Here is a 21,316-nt window from a genome sequence, read left to right on the forward strand (position 1 = left end):
CAATATTATTATTATTACTTCCTGGCCGTCAGTCGGGTAGTGCTAGAAGAACGTGCCGTAATTGTCCATACAGTGGACGATAGTGCGATTATACTCTCCACGCGAGAGCGGCTGGAAACAAATGTAGTCGGGCGTCCCGAGCCGGACTAAGGTGTCACTCGACCCGTGCCGAAAGTCAGCCTGACTGAGGGCCCGGGTCACAAAATAGCTCAGTCTCAAACGGAGAGCTCAGGGAACCTGGCAACCCCCTGTTCTAAAAAGCCTTACCCGGGCGTCTCGGATCCTCGCCCGGGTGGACCCTCCTATCTGCGCAACTCGTGGGAATCACATGGAGTCATTAAATAAAAACAAAAAGGAGTTAGGATCTCCCAAAAAACCTACCCAAACGGCAGTGACGACTGAGTCTGGCCGAACAACTTTCAAGGCAGCGAAGTTGGCGAGTGAACCCACCTGCCTGTCCTTCACCCAAGGATCGGGTTCGGGTGAACCCCGCCTTAAGTCTGAGGCGACTGAGTGCAAGCCGCCCAAAGCCGTCGCCATGGGAACATCTTCAGGCCCTAGTTCCATGATGCCCCCTTCAGGCGCAGCCAAGGACGGCAAGCACTCAGTGGCAACCGGTAAAAGCAAACACACCTACGCAAAGAAACGATATGCAGAACAAATCCTACGCAGCCAGGAGAGATCGAAAACGGCTCCTTCTGCTGAATGGATGAAGAAGGTGAAATGGGCAAGATCCGTTTTGCCAAACTTCGGCAAGGAAGCTCCCAAGCCACCCAATCCCACTGAGGTCAAAAAGCGACCTCCACTAAGAGGGAGCCCTCCCAGGACGTTCCCTCCGACCCCTCGGCAAAGCGGCAACGCGTACAGCCAGGGCGATCTTTTGCGGAGATTGCGAAAAACCGCATTCTCCTAGGCGTGGTCGACAGAAACGACCCGAGTGGCAGGATTCCACGAAACAAGGGGAAGTGGGTGGAAGCAGCCCAAGCCACAAAATGCTTTGAAATTTTAGCCAAAGAACCTGGCCCCACTCCTGTCTCCAAAGACGTGGGATAGTTCCAAGGCGGCGTCAAGGTGATCGCTGTACAAGGCCGCAGTAAAAGAGCTGGGGGAGGTGTATGAGGGCGATGAGTGATCGAGGAGATTGCCTCCGAGATCGAGGCATCGAAAACGGAGGACGGCTACTCGACCGATGCCTCAATCCTCCACAGCCTTACAAACATGGGTCCAATGGGGACGGGCCTAGACACATCGGAGGAGGGGGGAGCCAATACAACCGTGGTGGAGATGGCAATAACCTCCACTACAGTAAGGCAGCTTTCTCTGCTCTTCAACTCCATCTGGCTGAAGATGGAGTCGACATAGTCCTGATCCAGGAACCTTGGATAGTGGGAGGAAAGGTTTAAGGATAAGGGACTAAGGAATATAAGCTTCTAACAGTTCCCAGCGAAGGTAAAGTAAGGACCTGCATTTTAGCCAAAAAGCACCTTAGCAAAACATAGGCCTCCTTATAGGCTGTGACAAAAGCCCATCACACACAATAGGAAAGTACAAACACAAACGACCGCGGTGAGTCTCTTTTTAACTTTATCTTTCGATCAAATCTCTTCATATGTTATAAAGATATTGACCCCACCTTTATCATTAAGAACCGAAAAGAGATAATAGACCTAACTCTCGTCTCTAAACCACTATTAGAGACAGTAACTCACTGGAGGGTGCTAGATAAGCACTTTTTCTCGGACCACAGGTATATAGAAACGACCCTCACAATCAACCCCTCAAAACCAGCAGTTTTCACAAACCCAAGGAAACAGACTGGCAAAAATACAAAAATATTTTAAGAGAAAAAATCCCAACGGATCCCCCTCCATACCCCCAAACAATTTCTAGTCTAAACGAACTAGTTTCAATTTTCACAGAAACCTGAAACTTTGCACTAAAAAAGGCCTGCCCCAATAGCAAGCCCAAAAGAAAAAGAAAGAAAATGGACTGCAGAACCCTTTTTAACAGAGCCAAGGCAGGAAATTAGGAGGCCCTGTGGACCGCCTACAAGAGAGCCCTTGCAAACTACAAAAAAGGCATCAGGAAGCAAAGCGATCCTCGTGGCATTCATTCTGCTTAGGAATTGAAAATACAACTGAAGCAGCCAGACTTAGAAAAATCAGTCCTTAGGTTGTTCTCCATATAAAGCTCTGCTTGGCTTCAACATGATTAACCATGGGACCGATTATAAGCTCTTGAAACAATTATCTCTACTAGAGGAACATAGTCGCTTGAATAGAGTGGGCCAATTAGCATTATTACGGAAAGACATAAAATAGAATAACGAATGTTAAGCAATACAACCTAAGATCTAACCCTGTTGTATATAGAGAAGGACAAGAAGTCTTTAAGCGAAACTTTCACTTAAGCAATTTTAGTCAGAATTACAATAAGAAGTTAGGCCATCAATTTTCAAAGTGTAGAACTAAAAAGAAATTAGGTAATGCGTTTTATCTATTACAAACGTTAACAGAAAAAGAAATCGGAACACATCACGCAAAAGATATACGAAGCTAATTCCAGCTAATCTGTCTGCGATTACTCGTCGGATTATCTGTGGTTGTAATGGTTGGCCTTGGAGAAAATTAATTAAAGTTCAAAAGAATATTTAAAATTACGGCTTACGCGCCCTACGATATTCGAACAATCAGGCGATCAAGGTTGCCATCTGATCCTCGCAATCGATTTATCGATTATAAAAAACTATCTTTTCCGACCCAAGCCGCGTGTGTCCCGAAAAAGTGCATAGAAACTTTAGAAAAATCTAACGGCATCCGCGACCTAATCAGCTAATTTAGCTAACAGGCGCACACCCGCCAATCCCGAGCTAAAAGTACGGTAAATAATTTGAGACACAAAGCATCGCGAAATTGATTTACTATTGTCCCGTATAGAAGGCCCAATACCGCGTGCTATCACGGCTGGCTGCTCCGGCATTACCTTACATAAAGGCCTTAGGATTAAATTCAACTATATCAGTCAAACATAGGGCAGCTCTACCTCCCATTTTCATCATCGGTAAATAGTTTCCATATAGTGAAAACTTTCGGTCTCTTAAAAACACCATTTCTTACAGTCGTTCCTCCATAAAAAGGCCCCGTTCAAGCCTTACAAAAGGGCTAGCAAAAACCCTTTCGACCCAGCAGCTATTTTTAGCGCGGTCGAAGCAACACAATTCAATCTTTAACATCGTCGTCTGTTGTTGTTATCCTACCCGCGCTATTCAAGGCGGCTGAGCAGCGCGAAGGTAAGATCAACGCCCACAACTCCGACGAGGGAGGAATCTTCGCCAGGTCAGGATCGACAAATACTTAAAAACGAAGATAAACCCCTCTGCTATTTGTCTAAAAATTGACACTTTTGTTGAAAAAAAAAAAATTTTGAAGTTAAAGTTTTTCTAAAAGGATGAGATGGTAAGGAGACTGATAGAAGACAGCGAAAGGCAAAACATAGGCCTACTAATAGGCTGTGATGCTAACGGGAATTGGAAAGTACAGACACAAACGACCACGGTGAGTCTCTTTTTAACTTTATCTTTAGTTCAAATCTCTTCATATGTAATAAAGGTAATGACCCCACTTTTACCATTAAGAACCTCTCGTCTCTAAACTACTATTAGAGACAGTAACTCACTAGAGGGTGCTAGATAAGCACTTTTTCTCGGACCACAGGTATATAGAAACGACCCTCACAACCAACCCATCAAAACCAGCAGTTTTTATGAACCCAAGGAAAACAGACTGGCAAAAATACAAAAATATTTTAAAGGAAAAAATCCCAATGGATCGCCCTCCATACCCTCAAACAATTTCTAGTCTAAACGAACTAGTTTCTATTTTCACAGAAACCTGCAACTATGCACTAAAAAGGCCTACCCCAATAGCAAGCACAAAAGAAAAAGAAACCATCCCTGGTGGTCAGCAGAACTATCCCACCTCCGAATAGACTGCAGAAACCTTTTTAACAGGGCCAAGGCAGGAAATGAGGAGGCTGTGGACCGCCTACAAGAGAGCCCTTGCAAACTACAAAAAAGGCATCAGGAAGCAAAGCGATCCTCGTGCCTTCCTTCTGCTTAGAAATTGAAAATACAACTGAAGCAGCCAGACTTAGAAAAATCCTCTCCGGCCACAACCCTTGGCTACCTTAAAAGAGCAGATGACTCCTGGACCAGCACGAGTGAGGAATCTCTGGAGATACTTCTAAACACTCACTTCCCAGGAAACAGCCAAAACGCTCTCAACCCCCAACAAACAAACGCCACACTGGCAAGTATCGAACTGTGCATAGACCCAAAGGTCCTCCATTGGGCCATACACAGTTTTAAACCATAAACATCTGCAGGTACAGACAAAATCATACCCGCACAAATCCAACATGCGGGAAATATAGCCATAAACTGGCTTCTTGACATTTTTAAAAGGTCCCTACTTCTTCGACACCTACCGCAATCGTGGCTAGAGTCCCGAATTGTCTTCATTCCCAAAGCAGGAAAACCATCACACACGACCCCCAAGGATTTCAGACCAATTAGTCTGTAATCCTTCCTATCTGAGATCAACTCTCAATCCAAGTCTCATTACAGACACGCAACACGCCTACAAGAAAGGGAAATCGAAAGAGACAGCACTACACTCGTCTCGTCTCAATGTCCCAAAAGGAATATGCACTGGTAGCTTTCCTGGACATAGAAGGAGCTTTTAACAACGTCATCCCTACGGCGATTACCGGAGCCGTGACAGACCTTGGGGTGGACCGCCACTCGGTGGGACTCATAAACCAACTGCTCACCTGCAGGGTGCTCTTCACTAGACGAGTCAACCCTCACTAGGCACGTCAGCAGAGGCACTCCGCAAGGAGGCGTCCTTTACCCACTTCTATGGAACATAGCAGACAACTCGATACTATGCGACATGGAAGGGGGGGGCTGCAGGATAATAGCCTATGCGGACGACGTTGCTATTATGTTCACAGGTAATTACCTCCAAACGCTATGCGACGTCATGAGTGAAAAACTCAGTGTTCTGTCCAGCTGGACCAAAAGTAACGGAAAAGTAACGGACTAGGAATTAACCCCTCAAAGACCGAGCTGGTTCTCTTCACTAGGAAATATAATGTACCAGGCTTAGTCTCACCTATCCTCAACAATCAAAGACTTTCCTTCAGTATCAGCGCAAGGTACCTGGGCGTAATACTTGACAGGAAACTAAACTGGAATTTGAACCTCACAGACAGATACAAGAAAGCTTCAACAGCATTCTTCTCGTAGAAGAAAGCAATAGGGCTCAAATGGGGCATGACACCCTATATAGTAAACTGGATATATACGGCCATCGTCAGACCAATACTACTGTACGGGGTCGTGGTATGGTGACCGGCTCTGAAAAAGAAATCCAGCATAAAAATGCTAGCAAAGATGCAAAGAGCCGCGGCACTCTGCATCAGCAGTGCTTTACGCACCACCCCAAACGAAGCCCTAAATGTCATACTCAACCCCCCAAGCCCAGAACTAGCTGGCATGGAACAGGCTAAAGTAGCGGCAATCAGGCTTAGAGATACCAAACAGTGGAACACACAAGAAGCGAGTAACTTATGTATCCTAAAAGTCATTCAAATAGTCCCCTCCAGGACAGACTACAGCACTCCAACGGAGTACATACAAACACCGTTTAACATAATCATCCCAGAGAGGGACGATTGGAACTCACGAACACCTGGACCCCAGAATGCTATTTGCTTCTATACGGGCGGTTCAAAACTACAGAACAGAGTAGGGGGAGGACTTTACTTCGAACAGCTAGGTCTACGCATCTCGTTCAGACTCCCCGATAATTGCAGCGTCTTCCAAGCTGAAGTAGCAGCAATAAGGGAGGCCCTAAAACACTTGAAAGCACTAAAACCGGAAAGCTCACACGTAAGCATTTTCAGTGATAGCCAAGCAGCTATCAAATCGATTGCCTCAATCTCAAGCCACTCAAAAACAGTATCGAATTGCCGCTCATCTTTACACGAGATGACACAACAATTCGTAATCAGCCTTATATGGGTACCCGGACACAGGGACATAGAAGGCAACAGCATCGCAGATGAGCTAGCTCGAGAAGGCACTACCGCGCCACTCATACAAGAGATGGAGGACATGAGTATGCCTTTGGCCACTTGTAAACTACTACTTAGGGAAAACCTAAACCGTAACAAACAGACAATATGGGAAAACACCACACACTGTCGCCTAACACCCCAGATATGGCCAAAAATAAGCTCAAAAAAGTCAAAACTTTTAAGATTGACCAAAGCACTGCTATGAAAGTCATCACAGGGCATTGGTTGATAGGCACCCATGCCAGAAGACTAAATGCCCCTTATAATGATTTCTGCCGTAGCTGTAGGGACGAAGAAATGGAAGAAACGGTAGAGCATCTACTATGCCACTGTCCAGCACTGCAAGCGAAAGACTTCCTCAATTAGGAAGCAGATTCCTGATAGATACGTTCGACCTGTCCGACACCGATCCACATCGGATACAAAAATTCACCAGCCCCTCTGGCTGGGTAAACTGCTAACTTCACACGAGCCTCGACGGGCAAAAGGGAAAAACATACACGGTATCACAATGGTCTAATGGTCTAAGTGCGTCGGCTAACCGACAGCCGGTAAAACCTAAACGTAAACCTATTATTACTTACTCATTGTGATTACAATTACTAATATGTTAAGTTAAACGGAGTCCGTCGCATACTCTCAGGATAAGAAGTCCCCCTAAGTATTTAGTTAGGAAAAGAACCCACACGATCGAGGGGACCCGATAGCACAGAACGAAACTCAAATACGATCGCTATCGTTTTCAGCCAGCCTCTTGTGTTTCCGTCATCCACACCCTCGCATAGCAACGAATAACCAGCTATCAAGTAAGCGCTAGATTCATTTAGGACAGTTTCCTTACTGTTAATAAATTGCTTATAAAGAAATCCTGTGAACATTATCCACCGCATTTTTGTATACATTATTGCATCCCGTATTCCGAGTCCTAGCTTCTCATACGAACCGCCGCCGCCAGGGCGTCGATTTTATTTCTACAAGGACGTTTGCCAGACAACGTGACCGTAAGAAAGCTCGACCGCCATTGAGAGTGATAATACGAAGTTAAAAGCCGAATTACTAGCCTTTGCCGAGTCCGGAGCGACATCGCCGCGAGTATGTCTACAGGAGGTACGCGAAGAGCCACAGAAGAAGACTTCACCATCGAAAACGGATAACTTTATCGACACCTCGGACACCATCCCGACAACCAGGATTATATCCGCTGGAGTGAGGAGGATATATCGGCATACTCCTGGGATGTTCCGAGACGTGCGACAAAACGTGCGTCAATGCCTTCCGTGCAGGAAAAAGGTTGAACAGCGGTAGCAAGTATTAAGGATGCTGACCCGACAGGTCAGCGAACCGTTTGGAAACCTATGCGCAGACTTCGTGAGACCTCTTCCCAAGATCCAAGTAAGAATATACTATGCTCCTCCTCTTTTTAGACTGTTTTACCAAATGGGTCAAATTATTTTCCTTACGGATAGTAACCACTCCCATCCTGATATGGGCCTTCCGCGAGCGAATATTAAGTCACTTCAGAGCACCGAGGAAACTGGTGTGCGATCATGGAACCCAGTGTACAAGCGAGGCGTTCAGAGACTTTCCCCAAGACATAGAGGTAGAGTTCTAATTTACCGCTCCACGAGAGAATCCGACTGAGCGAGACCAAACAAAACAAGTGGGATAACATACTTCCGGAACTGTCACACGCGATTAACACGAGCGTCTCGGTGACAACTGGGTACAGCCCAGCCTTCTTACTTCAAGCACGAGAGCCTCGATTACCCGGATCTTGGTACTACCACATAACAATCGGAACAGCAACCTCACCTCAATGCCCACCGGAGAGAGCTGGCCTAAAGGAAATCTTCGAAATCGTCCAGAATAATTGGTAAAAGGCCAACCGACAGCAGGTGAGGAAGTACAACCTACGTCATAGAATCTGGAAGCCCTCCTCCGCACCATCTGTCCAAAGCCGTCGCCTTTCCGCGTTTGCCTATGCGGCAACCAAACGGGCCGTTTAGTCAACCAAGATGACTTAAAGGAATTCTACGAATCCTCTTCCACAGGTTCCGCTGACGCTGATGATGACGACGCAGAAGACCCCGTCGGCGACCATCCCGAGCCATGCACCCGACTTCTGAGCGAGGGACTTCACCCTCGCAAATGATCCCCTGCGCTAGGGCACGAGCCCACCGGACCGCGTCGGACTGACCCCCGCACGAGGATGAAGACCCCCCACCGCACACCCCGGTCAGAGATAAGACGTCTCCGTACGAAGGAGACTACGACCAGGACGGAGGCAGGACCTACGATCTGTGTAGTCGTAGAGATGAGTTCCTCAGCTCCGCCGGGTCAGATCGCGAGGACAAATTGATCAGATTTTAGAATTTGAGACGTTTTGTTAAAGTTTATCGGTAGGTCTGAAAATTTACAATTTTCGTTGGTGCAGCGTTGCCACTCGATGATCTTAGTATTCTTGCAGTGTGACATGTCATGTGCCGATAGTTCATGTATTTCTGCCCATCTATCGACACTATCGAGTGCCGATCGACCGCCTTCCTTAAGCACATGGTGACGAGGAGAAAATTACTTGCAGGTTCATTTTCCGCTTCTCTCCGCCAACTGACGCCTCCCCGCTCCCTGTGCAATTTTGCCTCGCCTGATCAAAGGCTGGGGCGATCCCCGGTAGGATCCGGTAGGCCGCCGAGTCACTGGTCCTATCCAATCGCCATCTCCTTCTTTCTCCTCCTTTCTCCTTGATTGTCCTCAGCGAAATAATTTTCCAATTGATCATGTTGCTTTACGCCACTGATGAATCTTACAGATCACTGGCGGTGCGAAATCCACAATTTGGTACGGACCATCGAGCCTCGGACCCAGTTTGGCCGCAAATCCCTTGGCCACTTTCGACAAATGGTGCTCTTTGGCCAACACAACGCCACCAATCCGTGGTTTCCATTTCATTCTTTTCCGTTTTTTAGTGTTTTGCCTGGTCTTGGATAACGCTCTTCAGGTTTCTCCGCACTATTTCAAAGATCTCCTTCGATGAGAAGCGTTTCCTTCCACCGACTCTGGTCTCTGCTGCTTTATTCCCATGCCGTTGAGGAACTTCTTGACCGCCCGGCTCGTAAATTGTACGCAGTTGTCTGGGACACCACTCGAGACTCCAAAACTCGCGACTATGCGTTCCCTAAACGTTTTTTGCACGTTTCCGCCGTGGCTGTGGGCACACACTGTTGCCCAGGGCTCCACCGGGATTTGTTTCAACATTTACATCGCTGCTGTTGATTTAGTTTGTTGTCACGAACGCACAGCTTCTAGGTCACCACATCTTCGTCCCGTGCTCTATGCGGAATCTACCTTCCCAAACATAAAGGCATGCTCCGGTAATTGTAATTTTTTTTTCAAATTCGAGTTGCGCAAATCTTTTGATTTCGTTTTAGATGCTCTGGTTTTCGCAAAATTTAGTATATTGTTTTGCTATCAGGATGTTTCGTTTCTTATCCCTACTTGCTGCTCAAACACCTTTTTATACCCGTTACTCGTAGAGTAAAACGGTATACTAGATTCGTTGAAAAGTATGTAACAGGCAGAAGGAAGCGTTTCCGACCATATAAAGTATATATATTCTTGATCAGGATCAATAGCCGAGTCGATCTGGCATGTCCGTCCGTCCGTCTGTCCGTCCGTATGAACGTCGAGATCTCAGGAACTACAAAAGCTAGAAAGTTGAGATTAGGTATACAGAAGTAATAGACGCAGCGCAAGTTTGTTGATTCATGTTGCCACGCCCACTCTAACGCCCACAATCCGCCCAAAGCTGCCAAACCCACACTTTTGAAAAATGTTTTGATATTTTTTTAGTTTTGTATTGGTTTTGTAAATTTCTATCGATTTGCAAAAAAACATTTTGCCACACCCACTCTAACGCCCACAAACAGCCAAAAACTGTCAGTGTTGAAGACTGTCCTTCGCACTTCTACTAGCTGTGTAACGGGTATCAAATAGTCGGGGAACTCGACTATAGCGTTCTCTCTAGTTTTATTTTGATTTGAAATAATGCTTTTTATACCCGTTACTCGTAGAGTAAAAGGGTATACTATATTCGCTGAAAAGTATGTAACAGGCAGTAGGAAGCGTTTCCGACCATATAAAGTATATATATTCTTGATCAGGATCAATAGCCGAGTCGATCTGGCCATGTCCGTCTGTCCGTCCATATGTCCGTCCGTCTGTCTGTCCGTCCGTATGAACGCTGAGATCTCAGGAACTACAAAAGCAACATTTTGTTTGTCAAATATGAGGTAGGTTCAGAAATAAATATGTTATAAAATAACTAAGTGGAAGAATGGTCTTGTGCGGATGCAGAATAAACATCATATGGACTCAGCTTTGTCCTCTTTCTCTTGCCTTCCTTGCACCGTATCTGATGTCTGCTTGATAGCGCATGTGCCACCACGCTTAACTGACCCTTCCTGTACGCAATGGTTTACGTGTGCTCGGCTAACTTGATGTTCCGGCCATAGTGCGAAATCCCACGAGCTCAGATTCCAGGAATTTTTCCACGTCGTCTTTTTCGCAGTCCTTTTAGACCACTGCGACCGACATATTTTTTTTCGAGCCACCACCGTGGATCCACAACACGTAGTTCACTCGGACCGCATTAAATCGGCTCAAACACATTCTTACATTTTACCTTACGGCGCCTAAACTGGGATGCAAACCCTATACTACATGGCTATTTCAGTAGACTAATGCTAATTAATTTACCATCCCTAGTTGACCTTAGGAAGTAGCTTGGATCAGTCTAAGTTGAAGTTGGTAGTTCCGAATTGATTAGTCGGCTAAACTTTTCTGATCCAAGCAGAATCTCTAGAAATTACGTACCCCTAATTTTAAATGCGCAGTATAAGGACATTTCTTGTCATTTGGACTAAGAACCTGATCCAGGTAGCTTTCAAATATGGTGCCGTGATAACGTACTAAACTTTACCTTCAACCCAAGTCACGCAAGGAATAAATAACATGCGATAAAGATCTTGGTGTGCTTTCATAAGGAACTGAAAAACTTTAATTTTAAACTTTTTGTTTGTAGTATTATGACAAAAAGATTGTAGGGCGCAAAGATAGCGTATTAAACAGCCTTTATATATATTTATACACTTTACATATCCGCTACCCCTAGTAGTTAAAAAGTTAAAGTTAAATGTGGCATTTTATAACTGTGTTCCCGCAAAACTAATCGCTTATTTCAAAGTTGGTAGAACTAAACTTATTTATAGATTTTTAGAACGGATACAAATTTTCGTAGCTCAAAATTATATTTCTGTATCAAACAGACAAATAGCACTTTCATTTTGAACATTCGGCCAAAATCTTTCAAACAACGCATCGTATTTTAAGAGAGGTGTAAATCGATGGGTATTCTTTTACTTCCCACCAGCCACATTTTCCCTGCATATTTTATTTACCATATCATTCTTTAGTCCTTCAATTTTTTCGGCTTTTAAGCAACCTTTTGGTTTTTACAAATTTGGCAGTAAGGCAACATTTTGAGGAAAGATACCCCACATCAGCAGGAACAAAAAAGTAAGCCCTTCCCAAAATAATTTCTTTAAAATCTGTATTAAAAAATATTAAATAAAATATTATAAATAGGAAGAAGAAACCCATTAAGTATATTTAAAACCTTAGATATATTATGGCATATAATTTTTTTTTTGCAAAACATTGTTACTTTAATTCATTTCGTACACTCTGTAAAGTCTGTACAACGTAAGAAAGAATACGAGCTTTGTGTTGCTCCTTAAGTACTGCTTTTTTTTGGGTAAACGGCTGATGAGCTTACCAGTTCTTGACTATAGAAATCAGAATTTATTCCCTAGCGATTCAGAATCTGAAAACGTATAGTAACCAGCGACCGATGCACGTCATCGAGCAGGACAGTATTTTTCTTTACTCAATTAATAACAAAAATCAGGAAAAAATTCTTTATCACAAAAGGCTCATTTTACCAAGTATTTCAACATATCCATGGGATAATTGGCCTTGACTTCTTACAAAGAGCAAGACTGTCGCTGTGACTAGCTTTAACTAGGGCACAGAAATTGAAAATAATTTTAACTTTACTAACGTTGATTTTTCAGATGCGGCAGTGCAGTTGCGTTTCTAAGAATGCTACAGGCCAGGAAGGATTTCTTCTACATAAGACGTCGGCGGTGGCTTCCACCAAAAATCTGTATGAGGGACCATTTACATAGGGGCAGCCAGCTTCGCCAACAAAAAAATTCAAAAACTATTAAGAAGTGGCATGTACAAATAACGCCGTACAATAACCCAAAAAAGCGTCGACGAAGAGAGTAATCGGAATTTACGTATTCGTAATAGACTTTCGCAAGTTAAACAGGACGATATCCGATAAATATGCCATATCACAATAATATTAGGAGCCCAAGTCAAAGCCAAATTTTTTTAACTTTAGATAGAGCCTGCCAATCACCAAATTATACGTGCAGAGAATTCTTTTTAAGAGAAGCGTAAGCTTTCTAGGGTTCATAGTCACCAAAAATGGAACGACGACAGACCTAGAAAAGGTCAAGGCCTTAAAAGATATCCCTCAACAGGTAATGTCATTGGACCTTGCCAGCTATTACAGATGCTTTATTAAAGATTTCACATCAATAGGCAAACCTATCTCAAACATTCTCAAAGGGGAAAATGGAAGCCTCAGTTGACACAGCACCTAAAATATTCAAGAGCTATTTTCCGAGAAACAGCGACATGCATTCCAGAAGCTGCGCAACATATTGGCGTCTGCGGACTTTATGCTCAGGTACCCCGAACATAAAAAGGCTTTTGGGGCTTTCCCAAGTAAGGTGTCCGATTGCAATAAGCTCAAGGTCATTGAAGGACAGGGAAATGAATTACGCCACAACTGAACGGGAACTTTTAGCCATAGTATGGGCAAGGGCCAATCTACGGCACTACCAGTACGCGGTTAAAGACATAAACATTTTTACCGACCACCAGCCTTTGACCTTATCGGTTTCGGAATCCAAAATAAAGAGATAGAAAAGGGCTCACAAGTCGGCACAAGAAAACATTAAACAGTTACACTCCGAGTATTACTTCCAAAATATTCAAAGTTTCAACACTGGCTAACGAAATAGTTACAAATTGCAGGAAATGCGCGAAAGTCTAATTCGACAGATGTCTAAACATGTGTTTAGACATGATAAGTTGACAAACTATAAATATTTTCTATTTATGGGCTGCAATAAACATGTCACTTTACAGCATAAGTGGCAACTACATTTAAGTGCGATTGCAGCGGCCTATTGCCGATAAGCGCGGCACCTCGCGGGAGGTTATAAGCGCGGTCATAGGCCACAAGCATAGATTTAAGATTTAAGTGTACGCACTAATTTATAGTGTGAACAACAGACAACTTTTGAAACAAGAGATCAGGGATTCGCCAATACCCTTTCATGTGTAAGAAATGCTAACCAAAGACATTATTTTCACAGATAAAAAATATTTCCTAATTTGCATCGACAAGTTCTCCAGATTCCCCATCGTACAGTAAGTACCCTCAAGAACTATCGATGAATCAAAACCGGTCCTCTTACAGATAACTAAAGACTGTCCAATGCAAAAGTAATCTACTGCGATAATGAACCATCGTTAAAGCCGCCCACGATTACATTAGGGTTTTAGGGACACAGTAGAGGTGATCCAGCTTGCCACCACCAGATACAACAAGTCAATCCGTCATCAATATGAGGCCAGCGGATGTATAAAATCGTCAACGACCCACAGCAGTTAGTCGGTAATACAATTACGAACGCTCAGAACGCAATATAAGAAATGGACTCCCGGAAAAATAGTCTTTAAAGTGGGTAGAACAAAAGTATAAGTAAAGACCAACAGAAGGCTTGGCAATAACTCTGCTAGCTTTGGTAGTAAAAAGATAAAGTTAAATTTATAACTGTGTTCCCGCAAAACTAATCGCTTATTTCAAAGGTTGGAGAACTAAACTTTTTTATTGATATTTAGCACAGATACAGATTTCAGGAACTTTAAAATATATTTCTGTATTAAACCAAAAACTTTCAAACAAAGCATCGGGTTTTAAGAAAGGTGTAAATCGATGGGTATTTTTTTACTTCCCACCAGCCACGTTGGCCGCTTACGATTAATGTACGTTTTCATATTTGCCCTGCATTTTTTATTAACTATATTATTCATTAGTCATCAAATTTTTCGGCTTTTAAACGAATCTTTTCTAAAAAAAGCAAGTAATTGACGAGGCCAACTACATCGACAGCGTGTTTCTCCTTACCTATTAGACCTTATCGATTCATTGCGCGTACACCACAGGGTAGCTAGAAGATATTCTAAGATCAGCACTGAAGATTGTGACAGAAACACCAGACGCAGATTTACTGAGCTTCAACTCATCAGTTCCGATAATAGACAGATAGAAATTAACAATAGAGTACAAGATCGGATTATTAACCTTATCACAACAGTCAATCAAATTCTGAAATCAGCCAAAAATTCACAATAATGTGATAATGGATAATGATAATGTCGATAATGGATGATCATGATGGAATTGCAAAACTTAATGCTTGTCAACATAGTCAGTCCAAATATCCTAGACCACGCAGATTTAGCAAACGTTTGGCTTAAGGAGCCAACCAATAACATTTTACACTTTGTCATCAAATTTCCTAAGTAAAGTTAGCATTTAAGAAAATCACAATTTTCCCCATCGTCATGTAATTTTACGAGCAATAACGTAATAGCAGAGTGTAATGGAAAAATCCATTTGATTAAAGACGTTCGATAAGACAATTGTTCTGTCAATTGGCATCGGAGAGCTCATTCGCAACGATCTCGCGGCGCAGGCTCGTGTGGACAACGGATCTAGCGTCTGGAAACGGGGATTACATCTCATTACCACTGTTAAAATTTATTTTTAAATTATATTATGACTGAGTCCCTAGGCCAGCAGGCTACGAAGGGCAGTTACCCTTCCAATACAATCTTTCGGCTATGAGAGCGGCGAGGAATAACAGCGAAGCTAGTTTACAAGCAAGCATAGAAAAATGTTAATTTGTGTATATAGTGATTGCCTTCGTACACTTTTCTTGTGCGCTTCGCCGCTACATGCACTGCCTTCTACAATGATTTTAGAAAATTATAGAATGACGAATACTTTTTTTAACGCCCATTGCATATTAATTGTATATTTCTTTATCTTCAAAACATAAGGCTTAGGACACCTTTCAAAAGGAAAGAAATTTAATTTATTAAAACCAATAATTTAAATTGCAATATATATTTCTTGAAAAACATCTAAGAAAAAAATCAGAAATAATTAAAGCAGCGTACTTAGACCAAATGAATGGTAGTATCTCCAAATTTTTGGGGATTAGCATTGTGTTACCAATGCTCGGAAAGAACACACCACCCTCTGCTGCAATGCTGGTGAGCAATAGTCGTCTATTAAGTATTTGTTAATACCAAAACACAAGTAGTTAAATAAATTTGGCAGTCGCTTTGTAGAACACAGTTCTTTTTAAATAATAATATATAATATTTTTTTAAAGTAATGCCTGGGGTAATAAAAAAATGTTTAAATGTCCAAAAAAGGTTTTTTTTTTTTAAGTCTATATAAAAACAATGTTTTTGCTCTTTAAAATGAAAACTTAATGATGAAAATCAGTTCATTCGTTCTTTTTATTGTCCATTAAGCAAATGTGAAAAACATGGTTTCGAGAAAATCTCGTTTAAAGTTTGCAGTCAAGGAAAGACTAACTAGATTAATCTCAACTTTATTGCATGGCCAGATCGTCTCGGCTTTTAAAAAACTTCCTTCTACGAGCCCCAACCACTATTAATTCGAACAGCATGTGATTTTTGCAGTGTGCAATGTTCAACACACGATAGTTTCGATACTATTACAGATAGCGTATGTCAATGTATTTTTTCTTAAAGAGAATTTGGTTCTCTTTACGATGATAAAAAAATATTTCTTGTATTTACAACAACAACAAAAATATGAGTACTTTATTCAAAACGTAGACTTAAGAGATAAGAAAAAATTGACCACTATTAATTCGAACGCTGCTTAATATAACAAATTAATATAAATTAAAATTGTGTAACGTCACCTTTGGCCTGTATTACACATTTAATACGTTTTGGCATTGATTTCAACAAATTTTGGCAATGTTCTCGAGAAATCGAGTCCCACATCTCTTGCAATTTTATTTTAAGGTCAGAAATGTTCCTTTGTGGCTCATTGCGAAGCTTTCTTTTCATTAGCCACCAAATATTTTCAATGGGGCTTAGATCAGGACTATTTGCTGGCCAATCTAAAACCTCCATTTGTTTATATTGAAGCCAATTTTTTGTTGTTTTGGCTGTGTGCGATGATGCTCCGTCCTGCTGAAAGGTGAATTCACCACAGTCTGCCAGTTTTGGTATTGATGGCAGCAAACTATCTTCCAAAATATTAATATATTTTGCAGCGTTAACCGTCATTGTTGTAAATACAAGAAATATTTTTTTATCATCGTAAAGAGAACAAAATTCTCTTTAAGAAAAAATACATTGACATACGCTATCTGTAATAGTATCGAAACTATCGTGTGTTGAACATTGCACACTGCAAAAATCACATGCTGTTCGAATTAATAGTGGTTGGGGCTCGTACCTGTTACACACTTTTTAACAAATCTAGTAGTCACTTTTACCAAAGACATTTAATATTCGTTATTTAAAATCGACGCCTAAATAGCTACCTATTATGTTCATTTCAGTACTTTATTAGAACTAAGTAAAGTGGAAAACAATATGACTGCACACAGGCAGTTGAGAGATCTTACTCTAAGGGTGTCTTCGTTAATTAACGATAGAAAGAGTTATAGAAATACAATCCCATCATTTTAATACATTTCTCATGCTTAACTTGATTCAAATTCTTTGTTAATACATCTGATATCATGTTTTCCGTTGGAACATAGTTAATTTCAATTATCTTTTCCTTATACAATTCTCTAATATAATGATATTTAATATTAATATTAAATGGAAAGTGAATGGAAAGTGCCATTTTTTACTAAACATTGTGCGCTTTGATTATCGCCATAAATCTGGACCACCTGCAGACTTCCAAATCCATCTCATTTATCAGCTTTCGCACATAGGCCGCCTCCCTCGCCGCAGTCAAGAGTGCCACATACTCCGCTTCTGTGATACTTTGGGCAACCATCTATTGTTTTTCGAAGCCCTTGTAAAAAGGGCACCAGCAGCAAATCAACACCCAAACGGTGAATGATTTTCTGTCGCTGGAATCACCAGCCCAGTCCCCGTCGACAAAGCAGTGTACTGGTACACCAGTACGCTCGTAGTGCGACTTCAGGTCAGCCTCGTAGGTATCTCAGCACCCGCTTTGCAGCAGCTTCATTCTCCTTATGTAGGTCTGCATCCTGCTGTGCCAGTTTGGTCACAGAATGCAATATATCAGACCGAGTGGTTATTGCCAAATACATTAGGGATCCGATTATAGAATGAGAGTCAACTTTATCCACCCTCTGGTAATCGACCTTGTCACATTTTACTTGGAATCCGGCTTCTAGAGTTATAACGTTTGGCTTCCAATCCTGCATCTTATAGTCATTCAGGAGCCTCTCTATGTACTGCCTTTGAGCAATCCTTATGCCTCCAGTCTCGGATCTTGTTCATAGATAAATCCTTTTGCTTGACAGTAAACAGTAGTATGTAGATCACTGTTCAAGTAGGCAGACGACACGTCCATTTGGTGCATGATAAAACCATTTTCCACTGCCAAAGCGATGACAAGTTTGATAAACGAATAACGCGCTGCAGGAGAGAACGTCTCCGTTAAATTAACGCCATATCGCTGAGGGCAACCTTTAGCAACTAGTCGAGATTTCAGTCGCTCTACCTGGCCCGTCTTGTCGCGCTTCACTGCAAACACCCATATCGATCCGATGGCTTTTTGACCCTCTGGGACCCAAAGTCCAGGGCGCATTGGCTTCAAGACTGTCTATCTCCTTCTGCATAGAAGCCTTCCATTCATCAGAATTATCCATTCCCATTGCCTCGTTCACACTCGTAGGGACGGGGACATCTTCAGCATACATTGCATTGACCATATTGTAATGCTTACGTGGCCGTCCAGGCAGGCCGGTGTACACTTTCTTTGGTCGCCCAGGACCTCAGCTGGTTCAGGTTCATTAGGGGAAAGCTTTGCTCCTTCTTCAGCAAGATTCTCCCTAAAGGTTCATCATCGTCTTGATTATTAGACAGGTTCTGAACTTCATCAAACACGTCAACTAAAGTGGCATTCAGCTTGTCAAGTTGAACGTTGGAAGTACCTGAATCTTCTTCGGCCCGAGCAAAGTCCCAATGGTCATTCTCAAATACAATGACGTCCCGAGTCACACATATGTTTCGCTTGCTTGGATTATACAAAAAAAAACTTTCGAAGTTTCAGAGTACCCTACCAAAACATTTTCCTGGCCTTTTGGAGCGAACTTCTTTTTCTGGGTTTTGTCCAGTACGACAGTCCTAGACCTAAAAGTGCGACACAGTTGGCTTCTTCCCTGTCCATGATTCATATGGAGTCCTTCCTGGTAAAGTAGACGTCTCGGCGCGATTGCGTAGATAGGCAGCAGTGTTAATAGCCCCTGCCCATACCCAATCACCAACACCAGCTTGCAGCATCATACCTCTAGCCATTTCTACCAGAGTTCGGTTAGCGCGTTTCGCCACTCCATTATGCTGAGGGGTGTTTGGAGCCGTCAACTGTCGATTGATACCATTTTCTGTCAAGAAAGACTGAAATGCATTACTTGAGTATTTACTCACGCCCGTTGTCGCTTCTCACGGCTTTAATCTTCTTGTTAGTCTGATTCTCTGCAAATACTTTAAATTTTGCTAGAATTTCATCTCTCGTCTTCAGAACACAGACACATATCGAGACTTGTCATCTATGAATAAAGCAAAATAGTGTGCACCTCCCATGGAAACAGCTTGAATAGGAGCACATACATACATGGTACATACCGACCAATTCAAGCATTTCGGTGGCACGACTTTCACTTGCTCTAGAAAACTTCTTCATGCAAATTTTGCTCTTTGCACACGTGATACATTACAGTTCTTTTGTACCACTAAATTCTTGTTTTTTCAAAACATATACAATTTCTTTATTTAACATGTTCTCAAACTGAACATGTTCGCAAAACATGATTGTTTAGCACCATTTGCTTCATTTAAAAAAAAAAATCATTTTGCAACTCAGCAACCAGAATATTTTTGTTCTCTTTGTTTTTGATAACCGCACTTTTATTTTCAAATTTTACTTTGAACCTATTTTCAATTGCTCGCGTTACTGACATAAAATTGCATTGCAAGTCTTTTACGTACAGTACGTTAATCAGTTCCATAGTTGAATTTTTCCAGTTTAAAAAACCTGTTCCTGATAATCGCAGCTTCAATGTAATTATTTCCAGCCAAGAGAATGCGTTCTTTATATTCTCTTATATTTTTAAATAATGCTCTCTCAGAGCACAAATGAGCAGTGGCTCCCGAGTCCAAACACCACATGTTTTTCGGCAATTTGTCTAGTTGCGCTCTCACTCACTTGCGATTTCTTCTTTGCCTTGCACTTTGCAGCTTTGTGTCCGCTACCTCCACAATTCCAGCATGTAACTGTTTTTTTTACCTTTTGCTGCTTGCTTGTGTTCTTTTTGTCCGTTTCGTTTATTTTCGCTCTTCTCGCTGCATTCGTGGACCGAATTCCAAAAACCGTTTGCTTAGATTTTTTTCTAGGGCAATCAAGAAACCTTCAAACGACTGAGGCAAACTTGACAATAGTAGAAGACTTAGGATTTCTTCTTGGACTGAAAAACCCACTTCTTTGAATTTTTCCACCATGTCATAATTTGGACACATGCGCTCCCACAGTGTCTGTTTTACACAGTCTAATTTGCAACAACTGCTTTAATAAGTAAATACGACGCGCTGGTCCCGTAGGTGTTTGTATTTTTCCCTTTTTTTCCATGCATCTTTAGCGGTTTCACAATGCTTTATGTGGTTAATTTGCGATGTCTTAACACATAACATTATACTCGAAAAGGCTTTTTCATCCTTTTCGTCAAATAGCGCCTTTTTCTCGGCACTATCGTTTTCCACTTTGACGACTCGACCATACGTGACATTCCATAAGTCCGAATGTATTAACACACTTTTCATGTGTGCAGCCCACGCATCATCTAATTTGGTCTATCATATGTATAGACGAACTTATTTTGTGAATCACAAATATTCACAATGACAATATGAAAATTCCAGAATATTCTACAAACTCAGAAATATTCACTTTTACAGTTTTGCAGTTTATTTTACTCGCGATGGCCTGGGCCCATAACCTGTTCATTTGAGTACTTTGTTAGAACTAAGTAAAGTGGGAAACAATATGACTGCACACAGGCAGTTGAGAGTATACAAATTAATATAAGAGAGCCTTCAGTGCGACTCGAAGTTAATGGATTGATCTTATGCTAAGGATCTCTTCGTTGTTTAACTATAGAAAGAGGAATAGAGATTGCGTTGCTCTTATGAATATAATATATAATATAGAAGTTCAACAATTTACATATGTATAGTTCTACGTTTATTATTAATAATATGTAATAATTGGTACCCAGGGAACAACACAATTGTTATAAAGTCATACAAACATATATTTATATGACCTTCGTTTCGACTTAAAATATTTAAAAGTTAAACATTTAAATATTTCCATTTTCCCCAACTTAGATTGCTTTTCGATATATTTATTTATTTATTAATTATATTCAGCCATGCTCCGGTAATTGAATTCGTAAAATTTTTTAATATTATTTGCTAAGGGAAAATATTAGTTTTCTCAGGTGTCTATTGATGTTTATTCCACATCCCCACAATATCATTCTGCCACTTAGTTATTTTATAAAAAATTTCTTTTTGATCCCACCTTAGATTTGACAAACAAAATGTTGCCGTCGGCAACAACAATTTACGATTTGGTAAGGGGTCGAAGTACGTCGCCAAAAGCTATCCCGAAGATTGCCATACTGTTCGTAGACAGGCAGATAAAGGTACTTAT

The 21,316-nt window shown here is 41.7% G+C and overlaps 2 protein-coding genes and 1 pseudogene across 7 annotated transcripts in view; 2 read left to right on the plus strand and 1 right to left on the minus strand.

Moving 5' to 3' along the window:
- Positions 1-21,316, minus strand: part of LOC6539265 (sialin) — an 87,206-nt gene that overhangs the window by 56,843 nt on the left and 9,047 nt on the right. The window lies entirely within an intron of this gene.
- On the plus strand, positions 1,116-4,715 carry LOC122319486 (annotated as a pseudogene).
- Positions 4,577-8,267, plus strand: LOC122319487. The gene is made up of 4 exons (XM_043206817.1): positions 4,577-6,146; positions 7,202-7,401; positions 7,474-7,533; positions 8,193-8,267. The coding sequence occupies exons 1-4, from the start codon at positions 5,444-5,446 to the stop codon at positions 8,265-8,267; spliced, it is 1,038 nt and encodes a 345-aa protein (XP_043062752.1). The 5' UTR covers positions 4,577-5,443.

The sequence above is a fragment of the Drosophila yakuba genome, chromosome 2L (assembly GCF_016746365.2).
Source record: "Drosophila yakuba strain Tai18E2 chromosome 2L, Prin_Dyak_Tai18E2_2.1, whole genome shotgun sequence".
NCBI classification, from domain to species: domain Eukaryota; kingdom Metazoa; phylum Arthropoda; class Insecta; order Diptera; family Drosophilidae; genus Drosophila; species Drosophila yakuba.

Coding starts and splice junctions, on each gene's coding strand:
- LOC122319487 (XM_043206817.1), top strand. CDS start 5,444: ATGCTAGCAAAGATGCAAAGAGCCGCGGCACTCTGCATCAGCAGTGCT. Junction 6,147..7,201: donor TGAGCTAGCTCGAGAAGGCA/CTACCGCGCCAC, acceptor CCGAATTACTAG/CCTTTGCCGAGTCCGGAGCG. Junction 7,402..7,473: donor TCCGAGACGTGCGACAAAAC/GTGCGTCAATGC, acceptor CTGACCCGACAG/GTCAGCGAACCGTTTGGAAA.